This window comes from Amphiura filiformis, chromosome 17 (genome assembly GCF_039555335.1).
Source record: "Amphiura filiformis chromosome 17, Afil_fr2py, whole genome shotgun sequence".
Taxonomy (NCBI): domain Eukaryota; kingdom Metazoa; phylum Echinodermata; class Ophiuroidea; order Amphilepidida; family Amphiuridae; genus Amphiura; species Amphiura filiformis.
The window spans coordinates 16,687,882-16,703,873 of NC_092644.1; the positions used below are offsets into that span (position 1 = coordinate 16,687,882).

Consider the following 15,992-nt stretch of genomic DNA (forward strand, 5'->3'; position numbering starts at 1 on the left):
AGTGATTAAATATCTTCATTAAAAGGGCATGACACCCAAGGCCATCCATGAAGACATGGTCAGCACACTTGGTGATACCTCTCCTGGCTATTCCACCATAAAGAAATGTGCTGCTGAATTCAAGCGAGGGAGGGAGAGTTTGGAAGATGATCCAAGGTCCGGAAGCCCAAGATCATCAACAACATCAGACCAAGTGAACGCTATGGTGCCGAAGAACAGACGCTTGACTATCCAACAAATAGCTGACAAGATGGGTATTAGTTATGGTTCAGTGCAAAGTGTTTTGACTGACAACTTAGGCATGAGCAAGCTGTCCGCAGAAACTTGCCAGGCATGACGTTTCAGACTGATCCGTATAATTTTCACCCCAGAATTGTCACCCAGGATGAAATATGGGTTCATAACTTTGAACCAGAATCAAAAAATCAAAGCAAGCAGTGGAAGCATCATGGATCTTTACCTCCAAGGAAGTTCAAGCAAGTGTCTTCTGCTGGAAAGTTCATGGTCTCCGTTTTTTGGGGATAGCAAGGGTGTCATTATGATTGACTACCTCCAACGAGGTGAAACCATCACTGGAGAGTACTACGCGTCAGAACTGCAGCAGCTAAAAGAAGCCGTTAAAGAAAAACGCAGAGAAAAATTGCGGGCTGTGGTCCTTCTGCTGCAGGACAATGCCCCTGACCATAGAGAGCAAGTTGCAGTGGCTGAAGTTGTCAAGTGTGGCTTTTAATCATGTTAATTGTTCTCCCACCCAACTTAGTCACTAGATCTGGCACGATCTGACTTCTACCTGTTTCCAAAACTCAAATCCGAAATTCGTGGATGCCATTATGAGTCAGATAATGATGTCATTCAGGCCGTGGAGTCCTACTTGGAGGTCCAAAATGAAGCTTTCTTCCGTGAGGGCTTCAGAATGATGGAACACCGTTGGACAAAGTGCATTGAGGTCAAGGGGGACTATGTTAAAAATATGAGTCTACTAACAAGCCTTCTTGTTGAGGCTTAGAACTTTTTGATACCCCCTCGTAGATAAGCCAACTCGATATAGCTCAAATGACAACTTCAATTAGCAAAATCTTTAATATAAAACTTTAAAAACGGACAAGAGACAAATACTAATATCATATATAATATAACTTTGCCAAGGGTGAATCCAAAAATGGTGAATCCATAAATGCCACAAAACAAAGAGTCAATATTTTGAAGTTGTAGATTTATTAAATAATACGGTGTACACTTTTGTATTATTATTTTATTAAGTTGAATGGTGTATTAAAAGAATGCACCAGAAATGGTAGCAGTCATCCAGAGTACGTTATTTCTTTTGAACGAACAAAGCAAATTACAAATAAATCGATAATTCAATAAGCATGTGTTTAGGTGAGATCAACAATATTATGAATATTCGAGAGAAATTCTACATTTTCCCAAAAATTGGTATATGAAATATCATAATTATGTACAGCATGTGACAATGTATTATAAACAATTGCCAAAAAAATAGCGACCAATGCTTGTTTCGTTTAAAGTGTTAAAATTGATGTAGCGGGTTTCATTCGGCAGAGCTGGATGTTACTGCAGCTTTGTTTCGTGACCTCAAGAAAGCTTTTGATACCTTAGAGGGAGGTGCAAGAATTATTGTATGACAGTGAAACGGGATGTATTTCGCACCTCATCTAAAAGCTTCCAAATTTGTATCGCTCCAAAAGAATCTTGACGGACGAGGCAAAAGAAAGTGTGATCGCTAGGTGATATTTAATAAGATACTATTTGACGATGTAAATCATATCTAGCGTACGAAAATAACAACCATTATTTCTATTCTCTGAAACATTTTAAAAATTGAATTCATACATGTATTCAACTCCCAAATCCCATTTATACGATTGTCTTGGTCGAGACAACGAAACACAAAGTCGAACTTTCGATTAACTTTATAACAACCTTTCAATAACAGATATAACTACCGAAACAATAAACCACTTTACCCAACACCAACGATCAAAAGTTACAATCAACACGATCAACAACAATATGTTCTGTCTTTTCTATACTATAAATATACAACTTGCAATGTTCCGGATGTCGTTGTTACTTTTTTACACAGGATTAAGATCTACCAACTCATGTGACGCTGGTTCGAGTCCATTTTTCGGATTCTCTGATTGTTTGAAGTAGTCAACCTGTCCACCAAAATCTGTGCCGTGATTTCTATGAACCTCGAAGGCCTCCTGTCGATGATGAAGTAACGCTGGACCCCATGAAGGTAATGGTCGTAGTAGTGCTCCGAAACGCTTAAAATTTAACGCAAATAAAAGCACAATTTAACATTAAAAAGTGAAAACTCGCATCCGAAAAAAGAAGCATACACACAAAAAGGATACAAAAATCCCGACTAAAATGCAGATTGGTTACAGGAATCAGTCTATAACATTCCATGTGACTACAGTCGTAAGAAAGAAGATATCATCTGTGATTTTGTTTTCTTATTATAGTCAAGTGCGTAGCAAACAAACCGTGCACTCGTCTTAGGCGGGCAATCCCCTGCAAGATCATGGATATAAAATCTGGAATAACTGTAGAATACCTATCTCATCCTAACACTTACCCTAACTCCTAAAACTGGCCCTAACCCTTACCCAAAGTTAATTATAACCCTAAGCCTAATCATAGAGTGTGACAGGTATTCTATATGAAGGGGACGCTTACTGGATGTAAGTACATATGTACATAATTATAATGATTCACGCGATCTGGTCCTTCGATGTGAGCCGTTAGTCTGAGAGGTAAATGCTATACAGAACAAATCACAGGCGACATTTGCATTGGTGGGGGCGGAATGTGCACGCTTCTGCCGTTCGATCACAAGTAAAAATTAATTATGTCAATTACCAGCAGATATATTTTACACTAGGAGTATTAAAAAGTGTATTTGTAATTTACTTGTAGATACTACATTGTACTTCGGGAGTCGAATGATAAAAACATCTGAAGCCACAAAGCAGTATCTGCTTGGTCATTTATGTACAGATACTGCGTCTTTACTTACTTCCTTGTATGTGCCTGGCGTTGTCCAAATGAGGTATATCCAATCCGCCGGTATAACTAGGAGTGAACTAAGCATTATCATCCAACCAATAGCTACAGCCCAATCTGGGAACGGAGTATCGTTGTATTGAGGCTCCGTCCAACTGATGAAATTAAAGGCCAGAATTATCTGTATAAAGTGATTATATGATTCGATTGTAAGGATACGACAAATACTTTTTAAGAGGACCTGGGCTCACAGAAATACCCATTTCATACCCTTCGGTGTACTGTAAATATCATATCTTTCATCCTTTCTATGTCTCAATATTAAAGGTAGGCCCTAAATTATTATCTAACCTGGTATCCATAACAGTGGATGTTAAGTGTGCTGAAGCTTGTGGATCAGCGTCTTGGAGTTGTGCCGGTGCGGTGTGCACTATAACTGTGTTGACGCTGCCTTACTATATGGGTTCATGAGAGGCTGTGTGTAAGTCATAACATTATATCCGGGCGTTGATCACACAGTCAAGGCGTCTGATGGTAACCTGTAGCATGATGTGGCGAATGTATTCCCCATGATCCGGGTGTTGGTCACACAGTCAAGGCGTTTGATGGTAACCTGTAGCATGATGTGGCGAATCAATTCCCCATATCACCATCACCCAAGTTTCACAGCCACTTAAAATCATTGTTACACAAGTAGTGCTGCAAAGCCTGATTTTGGTGGCGATGGATATTGATGGACTTCTCAAGAGGTGCAGTAACTTCCAAAAAAAAAGCAGTATAAGAAAGTACTTTCTAGTTAAGTACCACATCCAATTTGGTCCTGTAAAACTATCGGTGCCCGGTTAGGTACCGATGACTCTTAACATCACTCCCCGGAGATATAATAAATTGTTTCAAGCATAATAATTAACAGTTGCATAGTGTTATTGTTTTTTATTTAAATAAAAAACAAATGCACTGTTCAGGGTATGACAAAAAGTGCCATCGGTACCTCTTCGGACACCGATAGCGCTATAGGACCAAAAAAGATGCTGTGCCTTAGATTGCTGGTACTTGATGCCATCATTGATCCCAGACATTTGAAGTTTGATACATGCTTGATAGACTTTACATACACTTGAAGTGGTTTCTGTGGCTTATATAGGCTTGCAGTTGACTGTCATGTACTCAGTTTTGGGGAGGCTGGATGAAGAGACCTAAATGTTCTGCTGTTCTGCTCAGTTGTGCCTGTGCTCGTGAGTTTGAAAATTAAAGCAGAGTAATGTCGTCAGCAATTCCGGATCATTAATATAATCTTGACATGCAGGATATCGACTTGATTGACGAAGATGTGATACGACACCAGAGTCGGTGACTTCGGCTGCATTCTTCATCACACAGTCTATGAGTACGATCATACCGTGGAAACATGGCTTGTTGCCTCAGGGGATCGACGCTAAGTCAGGTACCGCGTGAGCAAACTCAAAAATAGCGCAAACAGCGCGAGCGTACACAAAAGAAACTTTTGTACGTCTGTACGCTGTACCGGCGTCAGCTGAATTCCACTACGCTTAGAGGGCACAGGCATGGACAATTCCAATCTGTGTTTTAATAATCTAAGAGTACGATGAACACAAATGGGACCAGAACATCGCCATGCAATACTCCCGTGAATACCTGAAATGATACCACCCACCGCTCCCAGCCTACAACATCATGGACTGTGCGTCAGTGTTTGCGTCACCAGTTGCGTCTTCCATCTGCGCCTGTCGTGTGTTAAACCATGCGCAACTCCAAGAGTGCTGTTATATACACTTATAGCATTGACCAAGAAAGGAGAATTCAGACTCATGATATGACTTTATAGGGATCTCTTTAATGTCCATTGTTGCAACAAGATATTGTTGATGAGAAAGACCAATAATATTGGTAGAAACAGACCGGATTCCGCTCAGGCATAAGTTGCTCACAGCAAATCCACATCCTTTATAGAAGAATCATTGAAGCCTTCCAGAGCTATCAACTTCCACTCACCATCATATTGATTGACTTTAAGAAGGCTTTTGATTTAATCAACAGGAGTGTCATTTTATTCAACTCTGCAACAATGGACATTAAAAAGATCCCTAAAAAGTCATATCATGAGTCTGAGTTCTCCTTTGGTAATGGGGGAGGTGTAAATAACTTCCCCGCCACCTTGGAGTGCTTCAGATGTAATCGCACAAACATGCTTCATGCTTTGGATGGTATCTCTCGTTTCCTTAAGGCTCAACACAAATATGTATGTCCTGACCAGCAGATAGCAGATCTGATGTTAGTTTAGATTCGTTGTTATGAGCAAGGTGGAAAAGTACTCTCTCCACTCACCAAGTAGTTTCTTGTCACTGGACCAAGCTGATCCATCACACTTCTTCACTTTTGGTTGAGTTCCTCTGTTCTAACATTTTATGGATGATTTTCCTTGTGATCATCCGTCTACTTTTGACTCGTTTAGGTTGGTGTTGAGCCCTCTCCCAGGTTTCTCTCGAATGCCGGGCCTTTACAAGCTGGTGTCTCTTCTTTGCTGGAAAATTATGGATTTTTATATATACAAAAAGAATACTGTGTAATTTCGCATCATATATCCAGATGTAATCTTGTCTGACACCCAGCTGGGTAGTCCACATGGAGCTTCATGGATTTTGCTTCCCAACCACCTTCTTTGCCACATCTTTGACAATCTAAAACTGATCATATGTCTCAGTAATTGGTGTTGAAGTATTGTCGCACTGGAGTACTTTGAATGCGCAGTCTGAAATTTGATCAGCATCTTGTAACTTCTTCCAGTCAGCGCTCGAAATAAGGCGCGTCCTTGCGTCAAATACCCATGAAAGTAGGCGCGGACCCGCAAATTTCTTACGGTACGGGTCCGTGTGATCCGTAAAAATTTAACCAAGCAAAGGGCAGAAAACCCTAGTTTTGTTGTTCCACCGGAAAATCTGGTTCACATAATACATCCAGCTCCTTGAATACACTTTCATTTTAGAGTCCCATCAAGTTTTCAGCCCGGGTTTTCACTTTTCTACAATCTACATACCGTGATCGCCGTAGCTAATTCTTTCTCTTGAAATTTCAAAGGCAAGTTTGGCAAAGGTCCAGGGTCGGACCCTTGAAAATTGGTGAGGACCCTTGAAATTTCAAAGGCAAGGGTCCGAAGGACCCATGGAATTTTTTTTTTCTTATTTCGAGGCCTGCTTCCAGTTGTACTTTAGGCTCTTTGCATGGTTCTCTTTCGGTGGTTCGCAGACTGGTGGTAGGTACGTAACCTTGATCACCGATAAAAATCTTCGCACAATCCTTAATAATAACCTATATAGAATTTATATAAAACATTCGTTACAAGATGCACAAATCGTGAAAAATTCACGCAAATCTTAAAGATTATGGACTTTTATATATTCAAAATAGTACTGTGTAATTTCGCAATTTTGTATGACATACCAGCATTAATCCTGGTGTAATGACACACCAAGTGAGAGGCCAAAAGAGAAATCCTTTCGAATCTACTATCCTGTCTCCTATCATCGCTCTGATGTCATTGAGAAATCTTCTTGGTCCGTACAACCAGCAAAGGCCAGCACACTCAGCTAAGGCAAATACAAGCCTATGGAAGTTGACACTATACTGATCTATGAGGGCCATCCAGTAGCCACCAGCCTGTAACATGTATATGGTAACATATTAAAGATGCTTTTAGTTGTATTTATCGCTTATTGATGACCCTCAGTATTTAACAGTGTACAGATGTTACACAAATATCACACACACCCCCCCACACACACACACACCCCCCCCACACACACACACACCCACACACCCCCACACACCCAATCTCTACCCCATTATACAAAAACAATCACCAGAACACCCCCTCTCGCAAACACACAATTATATTTTTGTAGAATGTTGACAACCAGATAGCAATGTTCAATCAAGCAAGCCTAAACCAACCCAAATGTGTACTGGTAAAGGGTGGAATCAGCCAGAATGACCCACAATCAAACATAATGACCCAGAATGACCGCGAAATAGCTAGAATGTGCCAGAAACGGGCTAAAGAGTTTTCTTAATGGTAATTAATTATGTTCTTAATAGAACATAATTAATTACCATTAAGAAAACATAATTTGCTTTTTGACAAGAATGTGACTGGTTAAAATGTACTTCTTTTTTGAAGCACGAAGACCAACACATTCATGTACAATCTCTCATGACATTCTTCCAAATTCAAGCTTCCAGCTTTAATACACCAGACAAGCCAAAATCTATTAATAGACCATTCTGTCTTATTATACCACTTCATGTTGGTGATTCCCAAATCTTATCCATTTCACAATCCAAGGGATTTTCCCAAGATTATTATAAAGAAAATCTTCTAGAAATGAAGAGGGGTTTCCCCCAAACAATCTAAAATTAGATATGATTCAATTTGTTTTGGTCACTTGATGAATATGTGTTCTATTTCGTATCAGTATTTTAACGGATAAAGTAAGATCGATTTATCGGACTACGTTTTAATCATGACGTAAACTTTTGGCATGAGTGCAAAATCACCACACACTTACCCGTGTGACACAGGTGAAACCAAGAATGCACAATAATCCACAAAGTGAAGCTCTTATGTATTGTTTATATTGGCGAAGACACGGAAACATATCAGTAGTTCCTGTTACCATGATTTCCAAATTGACAAACTATAAGGAAAATAAAGAAGTAATAAAAAGGGGGTGTTTTAGAGAAAAAAAAAGCTATTTAAATAGTGGCTAAATATTGGTAATTCTATGCCCACCGGACATTGTGTTTTCACCTGTAGTAAGTCATGCATGTTGACTTTTTGTCCAGGGTTGTTTCTGCTTCGAAAAGTTAAAAAGCCAATATCAATATCTTTAGGCATGATCAGTAGCGTAGCCAGCGTCAAAAGTGAAAGAAAAATAGTGTAAAATACAAACTTTTTGCGCGCTGTCACAATAAGGCCATTTTCATCCCAATCATGGGCAAAAATATTGTCAAATTCAAAATTGCATATCGTCCCAATGCAACTGCATTTTTTTCAGCTGTGCCCCTGAAATGTTATTTTGCTCCCCTTGACCAAGAAGGATGGCTACGCCCCTGGCAATGATACTTTAAGTATGAGCTTCTTTTTTTTTGCTCCGTCAATAAATATGTGACCGTCCAGGTCGAAACGCTCGTAAAGTCGGCCCCTGGTCAAATTTGTTTTCTTCCGTGTTCAGAAATATATATCATAAGCTTTACAATGATATATCATTTGACTTCAAACGATATCCAGAAGCGGAGTTATAACTTGTTAAACTTTGCTCCTTCAGTAAAAAGATTATTATTTTGGCACGACATTATTTCTTTTTTTCCACATTGTTGGTATTAAATATCAAATGGTCATAATTGGCGGTCACTTCAAATCATCCCCAACTGAACGAGGTTCAGAAATGTCCTCTCATTGTTAATTGTTGGTTAACCCGCCACTTGAACAGGATTTAGCCAAAGCAAACAAAGACTTAAGCTTTTTACTAATGCTATACATAAGTATAAGCTTATTATCCTCTCCAACAATAGGATTAAAGATTGGTGTTTGACTGGACTAAAATGAGAAACATGTCGGACAAATATTAGGGACATATGAATACAACCTCTATGCATATTTTGCACTGTAACTCGAAATACAATTTGCCGACTTTACGAGCGGTTTGAGATGGATGGTCATATATATGGACCCTCGCTTAGGGCTTAAATGCCTATCATCAGGTACCTTCCAAATCAAGTCATACTGTTTAGATTCCTTAAGATTATGCCGAAGCTGTCTTAAAATGAGAGATGGCGGTTAAATGGAATGTTAGATGCTGGAATGCCAGTCAGATGTCTGGCAGTCATTGATGCAGCAGGAGGACATTACCAGATATTGACTGTGAAGAGTGAAGGGTAAAACATTGAGGAAGGAGTAAAAGAGTATCCGTATTCAATAAAACACTGAAGTGAAGTCAAACAGTCTTAGTCCGTCTCTGTTATTGTGTACCTTTATGAAGAATAAATAGGACATCAATAGGAATTACTGCAACTTTAAAATCCTGAGTAGGTGCATTCAAAAGGTCATTGTGTCACCGATTCTGCATTGATTTGGACAAATGAGGTATCAAACTCAAATTCATCTGTAACATACTTTTAGTAGGTCTTGATTTAAGAACCCATCTTTGACTTATGGACCAAAATCAAACTGGATACCTTCTTTTTAGGATGGGTTTATATCATGTAAATCTGGAATAAATACTGTTCTCTATTTAAAAAAAACTACTTTATTTGGAGATATCTCAGGTTTCTACAGGGTCGATAATTTTCAGTTGTTTACCATGTGGAAGAGGCTGTAACTTTTTTATAATTTCAAGGAAAACATTTGCAAGGAGTACGCACTCGCCGTCAACATTTTGCTAACTGTATTGGTTGGGATGACTACTGTTGCCGACTTTTACGTTTTACATGTATTTACCTACCATGCTATCGAGACCCAGCATGATTAACATAAAGAAGAAACATATTGACCAGAAGGGACCACCAGGCATGCGTGCAACAGCTTCCGGATACGCCATGAAAGCCAGACCAAATCCTATAAAGAAATAAAAAGAAACAAACTAAGAAAGAAAAAGGAGATATACGACGCGACTCTAATGGTTGACTATTAAATTGATAAATTAATAAATTTGGGGATATATAGTGCTTGAAGACCCAACCTTCCGTGACTGGTTACCCACTGATAGGCGTTCTGCCCATGGCAGAAACTTGCGTGGAGCTCACAAACTTACAACCCAAACTTGGAAAACCAAAAGATACTATGATAGTGCAATACCTTACATAACCAGACTGCTGAACTCTTAACTGCAATATGTACCAACCATTTTTATAGTGATGTTTTCATACCTGATGTGCATTTCAACAATTTAACCATGTGTCGCCTTTGTTTACAATGCCTGTGTTACATCTTTTATATATATTCCATACGTGCAATAGTATTTAAACTTTTGATCTTCTTGTATGCTTTATGTTTTATTGGTGTAGTTGCTTTGGAGCGAGTGATTATCTATTTTGAATAATGTATTTCTTCACGTGCAATATCATATTTATTGGTCATTACTATTAGAATATTTTTTCCTTGGGGTGAGACCACCTCCTTTCCACCATTTTCCCAGGTCCAGTTGACCGCACTTTTAGCTGCGGACCTCTCTTTCCGTGGGTTCTGGTTGCAGGATGAGGTCTCGCCCTTGGTTTATTTTGTGTACTTTAAGTGATATTTTTGATATTTAAATCTATGTCATGCTTTTTGTTGTTTTTTAATGATTGTAAATTTCACAGCAATTCAGCTTTTAGCTGCTACCGTGTGTTTTAATAAACCATGAATGAATGAATGAATGAATGAAGCCAACTCACAAGCCTCTGCACACTTTACGGATTTTCGCTGAGCACCATTAAACAACATCTAGGGATGCAGCTCAATATAGGTGCAGTCTCCTAGTCTACCCACATATAACCATCGCAACCAGGATCATCTCCCCGAGAAACGTAATGGTGCTATCCAAGACAATTAGACAGATAGTTGCTTGTCCAGGCGAATTTCAATTTAGCGCAATTATTTTCTCGAAAATATTTTCTGCTGTTTCCTATTTAGTATTCTGTCGAAATTATTAATTTATTTGTCTTTCACTGACCTAAGTTAGGGCCAAATCCATGAAAAAAAACATGAGGTAAATTAAGCATAATATTATTATTTTGATTGGTAAGTAAGAGCCAATAATTCATTTCCATCGATTCTCCACAACATAGTGTGATGTGCCCTGAGTAATTTAATTTAATTATTTAACTTTGTTTACAAAGCTGAAATTATGTCATGAGAAATATGAGGCAAGGAGAAACACCTTGGAAGTAATCATGCAAGAGTTTTGTGTGTTATGTCATGTTCTAGGGGAATTCTTATTCATTCATCTTTTTTTTTCATCAAGTGACTTTGTAGAATGTCATGAGAGATTGTACATGAATGTGTTGGTCTTCGTGCTTCAAAAAAAGAAGTACATTTTAACCAGTTTACATAGCCAATAATTGAGCTATTTTTAATACAGCAACGAAGGAGATTCTTCTGTCCAATTGCTACAGTCTGGTATAAAACAACACATCTGTCAAATACAGTGGAGCAGTGTTAAAGAAGCCTGTTTCCTGGAGAAAGAGTGATTGGTGAAAAAGCACCATTTCGGAGAAAGCAGCGCAAGGAGATAAGCATTTGGATAGAGCAGCGCAAGGAGATAAGTGTTTGGGGAAAGCAGCGCAAGGAGATAACTATTTGGAGAAAGCAGCACGTGAAGAATTTTATTCGCAAGGATATTTATAAATGCAAGTGTACAGTGGACTTCGCCGATTTTTGCTGATTTTCGCAGGACAAGTGAATAAGGATATATACATCAGCCGTCCAGAACATTGCAAGAACTCTGTTACCTTCAAGAAGAAGAATGCTGGCTAAGTACTAATTAGTTAAAATAGTGATTATTATTATTGATTATTTTGTGCATTTGTTGTCATATATTGTACCAATCATATTTTGCTTTCAATTAAAGACTTAGATTTTGTTACCTTAATCAAAACATTTATTTATTTATTTATACCATTCGGCCCGTGGGCCTGGCACAGCCCAATATTGCAAAAGCAATAAATTAAAGGGAGGCCAAAACATCAAAACATCAAAAATAAATAGATAACTTAAACCAAAAACACAGAAAAAACAAACACCAAACGGAACTGGCTAGCCAAGATGGGCACGAAGGGCTGACTTGAAGGAATACAGCGATTTACATTGGATAATGTCCTCAGGGAGGTAGTTCCAGAGTGTCGGAGCATAAGGGTAAAAGGATTTTTGGCACAAGGTCAGACGACGGAAAGGAGGAACGATGGCTTGGGAGTTCAGGTTACGGAGTGAAGGCCGGGGGTGAGGTTTGTAAGGGTTAGAAGAGGAGGAAAGATGATGGAGGATCTTATACAGGTGACAGAGAGTAGCAAAGTCCCTGCGTTTGGAGAGCAAGGGAAGGTCAGACTTCAGGAGAAGGTCCTCGTGGCTGAGATTCCAGGACTGCAAGATAACCCTGGCGGCGAAACGCTGACAAGCCTCGAGGCGATTGGTCAGGGTAGTGTTTAAAGGATGCCATGTGACACTACCATATTCCAAGATTGGGCGAACAATCGCAAGATAAAGTATGCGACGGGTGCAGATGGGAGCACTGGAGAATACCCTATGGATAAAACCAATTGTGCGACGAGCTTTCTTACATATATGGTCGATGTAAAGAGACCAGGAGAGGCTGTCAGAAATCAAAATACCAAGATATTTAGCTGAGGACACCCTCTCAATAACTTGGTTGTCGAGGTAAAGTTGCATGTCCGGGTAGGGGTTCTTTTTGGTGGTGATAACCATGGCCTTTGTCTTGGAAGCATTGGCAGAGAGATGGTTGTTAATGAACCAGCCGTGGATGGTGTTGATATCAGCTTGGAAGTCAGACAGGTCAGAAGAATGAGAAAGAGGCTTATAGAGAGTCAGCGTATAGGACCAGAGAGCTATTGGAAGAAAAGTTAGAAAAGCAAAGATCATTGATATAGACAAGAAGGAGTAGAGGCCCAAGGACAGAGCCTTGGGGCACACCAGAAATAACAGGGACAGGGTCAGAGTCAACGCCATGCACAGCAACCAGCTGGGACCTATTAGAGAGATATGATTTGAGCCAGGAGAGAATAGGACCTGTTAACCCAACAGCACCAAGTTTCCGAAGTAGTGGGTGGTGGGGAACACGATCAAAGGCCTTTGATAGGTCGAAAAGGGCCATAACAATACTCTTCCTGTCTTCAATAGAACCATACCAATCATGAAGGGCAGTGATTAGGGCATCGGATGTTGATGATTTGGGAAGGAACCCGAACTGGCGTTTGGTGAGGATGTCATTGCTGGCAAGGTGATCCAAGATGTTACGGTGGATGATTTTTTCCAGCAGTTTAGCACAGATTGGTTGGAGAGATATTGGTCTGTAGTTGGTGACAGCATGGGGGTCACCGGCCTTAAAGATGGGAATAACACGGGAGACCTTCCAGGCATCAGGGACTCTGCCGGTGATGAGCGACAAATTAAAAAGTCTGCAGAGGATGGGGCAAATAGAAGGAGCTGTGTTTTTCAGCATACGACTAGTGATACCGTCCATCCCAGCAGCAGAATTGTTGTTAAGCTTTTGGATGAGAGAGAGAACATCAGAACTAGAGCAGGAAAAACAGGAAAGAGTGGAACTGAAGTTGTACTGAGGAATGGAAGTATTGGAGGCGTCAGCACGGTTGAAACACTTAGCGAAAAATTGACTAAAGGTATTGGCTATGTCAGTTGGAGAGCTAGCACAAACACCATTGTAATGGATGGAGTCAGGAATGGTTGCTTGACCAGAACGAGTTTTACAGTAACCCCAAAAACGCTTACTTGGGGATTCATTTTCGAGAAGGCTAGCAAAAAAGTTGTGCTTGGCATACTTAAGTCTGTTATTTCTAATTTATTTCTAAAACTTATTTCTAATTGCTTTGTACTTAGTGTAATCACTAGATTTTTGAGATTTTTTCCATTTTCGAAAAAGACTATGCTTTTTTCTACAGAGTTTACGTAACTCTTCATTGAGCCAGGGAGGTTCTTTTGCCTTACACTTGAAGAGTTTGAGAGGGATACATTGGTTCATAACTTCCATATAAAATGTATGAAAATGATCCCAAGCATAGTTGATGTCATTACCGTCCTGAGTTTGATAATCACTGAGTTGCCTGTTGGCATCAACCCAATCGGCCTTACTGTATTGCCAGATGGTGCGGGAAACAGTCTTAGGTTTGTTTGGCCGGATGTTAAGACCACAATAGATAACCGAATGGTGACAGGCACCGATTGGAGAGAGGTTAGCAACTCCAGTGATTAAACCAGGGTCATTGCTATAAATGTGGTCAATGAGGGACGGGTTAATACCCGGGCTATGAAAAGTGGGCTGCGAGACAAATTGATGAAGATTGTGGTTGGCAGAAAAATCTGACAAATCATCAAAAAGGTAGTGACCTTGATTGACGAGATTAACGTTAAAGTCACCTATGACCAAAAGTTTAGAATCGGGGGAATTTGAGCGCGAAGCAAGCGCAATGCAATGACTTAAATCGGGAAGAGTGTTACTGCTGCGATAGGGAGGACGGTAATAACAACAGATCTTAAGGTTGCATTTATGCAGATTGCATTCAGCCCATACCACTTCACAGTTCTTAGATAAGAGTTCATTACATAAGCAGGTTTAAGAGAGTTCATAATTAGTAAGCATACACCACCGCCTCTTGTTTGGCGATCGCAACGGAAAACAGTGTATTGACCATTTATGGAGAGTTCTGAGTCATTAATGTTGGAAGATAGCCATGTTTCAGATATGCCAATAATGGCAGGTCTAATATTGAAACTATACACTAAATTAACAAGTTCATCCAATTTGTTGCCAATGCTGCCTGCATTGAGCAGGAGCATGGATAGATCATTATAATTAACACTACAGTCAAAGTAAGAGTTTGCTTCAGAGGAGGAGTCCATGGTAGAGTTTTCAGATCAAACAGTGTGTTTGTGTTGTGCATTCGTGTGAGTTCGGGTAAAATGTGATTTTGGCCTTGAGTCAAGTACGACTCGTAACAATAGCTACCAAATATGTATTATTTGTTCCCTACATGGGTTCAGTTAAAGCGATTAAGTCAAAAGTTTTGTAAATCAGGTTAACCCTTTTAAAGCTCCGAAACGAAACAATAAATTGTGTATAGAGTTAATTCTGATGGTCGCACTATGCCTCACCTTGAGAAACCACATTGTCAACCTCTTTACCAGTAGATTCTGCCATAAATCCAATGATAGAAAAGATGACAAAGCCAGCAAATATACTCGTTAGGCTGTTCAATACTCCAATTATCAAAGTGTCTCTGAAATACAAATACTGAGTTTTAAATAATGTATTCTAAGAGTTCGCTCTCGGTCTCGAACGGAAACAAAACTGTTATTTATGAACACATTTCTTTTTTCGGCGTAATATTTTGTTTTTGTTTATCACCTCAGAGATGAAAATATAAAACGCCTTATTTAAACTCACCGATAGCAGTTATGGTGGAATTTGTTATACGACGCCATAGTGACCTGTGCGCCCGCAGCCACGCCGAGAGAATAGAAAATTTGCACAGCGGCGTCTAACCAAACCTACAGAATACAAACAGTTACATTACAAAATTGTGCTACGAAATACAGGACAAAATTTGACATTCGTTTGCTGCATTTTTTGCTTTCTTCAGTTCAAAGTGGTTGGCAATAGGAGATTAAGTTGCCGACGCTTTTGGAAATCTCTGCTACTCTATGGAAATCGCTGCTACTATATGGTATATACCATGCGCGTATTTTTTTTGGGGGGGGGCTTTGGGGGCGCCAGCTCCCCGTGGTAAAAGTAGGGGGCGGCCAAAATGAAGGGGCGGCGGAAGAAGAAGGGAATGTACTATACATCAGAATGTGTTGCTTTTAGGATGCTAGCGCTTATAAACATTTTTTTTTTTTTTTTTTTTTTTGCTCTTCACTTATCAAATGACCGGGGAAAAAATTGGGTCAACCTTTTCGGGCTGTTGAGGAAGGGGCGGCAAAATTGAATTTCCTTCACTGCCCCCCGGGGTAGGAGCGGCCACGGTACGCCACTGTATACGACGTTTCATAAGTGAAATCGACCATACCAACTAAATACCAGCTAAATCAACAAGGAAGTAAAGAAACCTAAAGGAAACAAAACTAAAGAAGCAGGCAAGCATTGCGTCCATGATCAGTGTGACGCAATAACACCAATATGGAGCGTAACAATATTTTGGCAGTAAACATTACT

At 39.7% G+C, this 15,992-nt stretch overlaps 1 protein-coding gene across 1 annotated transcript in view; it reads right to left on the bottom strand.

Annotated features, from left to right (window-relative positions):
* Positions 1 to 1,272: 1,272 nt before the first annotated feature.
* LOC140137011 (sodium- and chloride-dependent glycine transporter 1-like) overlaps positions 1,273 to 15,992 on the bottom strand; it is a 44,315-nt gene continuing 29,595 nt past the window's right edge. The window contains exons 8-14 of the mRNA XM_072158672.1: positions 15,225 to 15,328; positions 14,933 to 15,057; positions 9,555 to 9,667; positions 7,620 to 7,748; positions 6,496 to 6,711; positions 3,050 to 3,217; positions 1,273 to 2,294 (exon numbers count right to left, since the gene is read on the bottom strand). Of these exons, the coding sequence (XP_072014773.1) occupies positions 2,100 to 2,294; positions 3,050 to 3,217; positions 6,496 to 6,711; positions 7,620 to 7,748; positions 9,555 to 9,667; positions 14,933 to 15,057; positions 15,225 to 15,328 (1,050 nt within the window). The 3' untranslated portion in view covers positions 1,273 to 2,099. The remainder of the gene's footprint in view (positions 2,295 to 3,049; positions 3,218 to 6,495; positions 6,712 to 7,619; positions 7,749 to 9,554; positions 9,668 to 14,932; positions 15,058 to 15,224; positions 15,329 to 15,992) is intronic.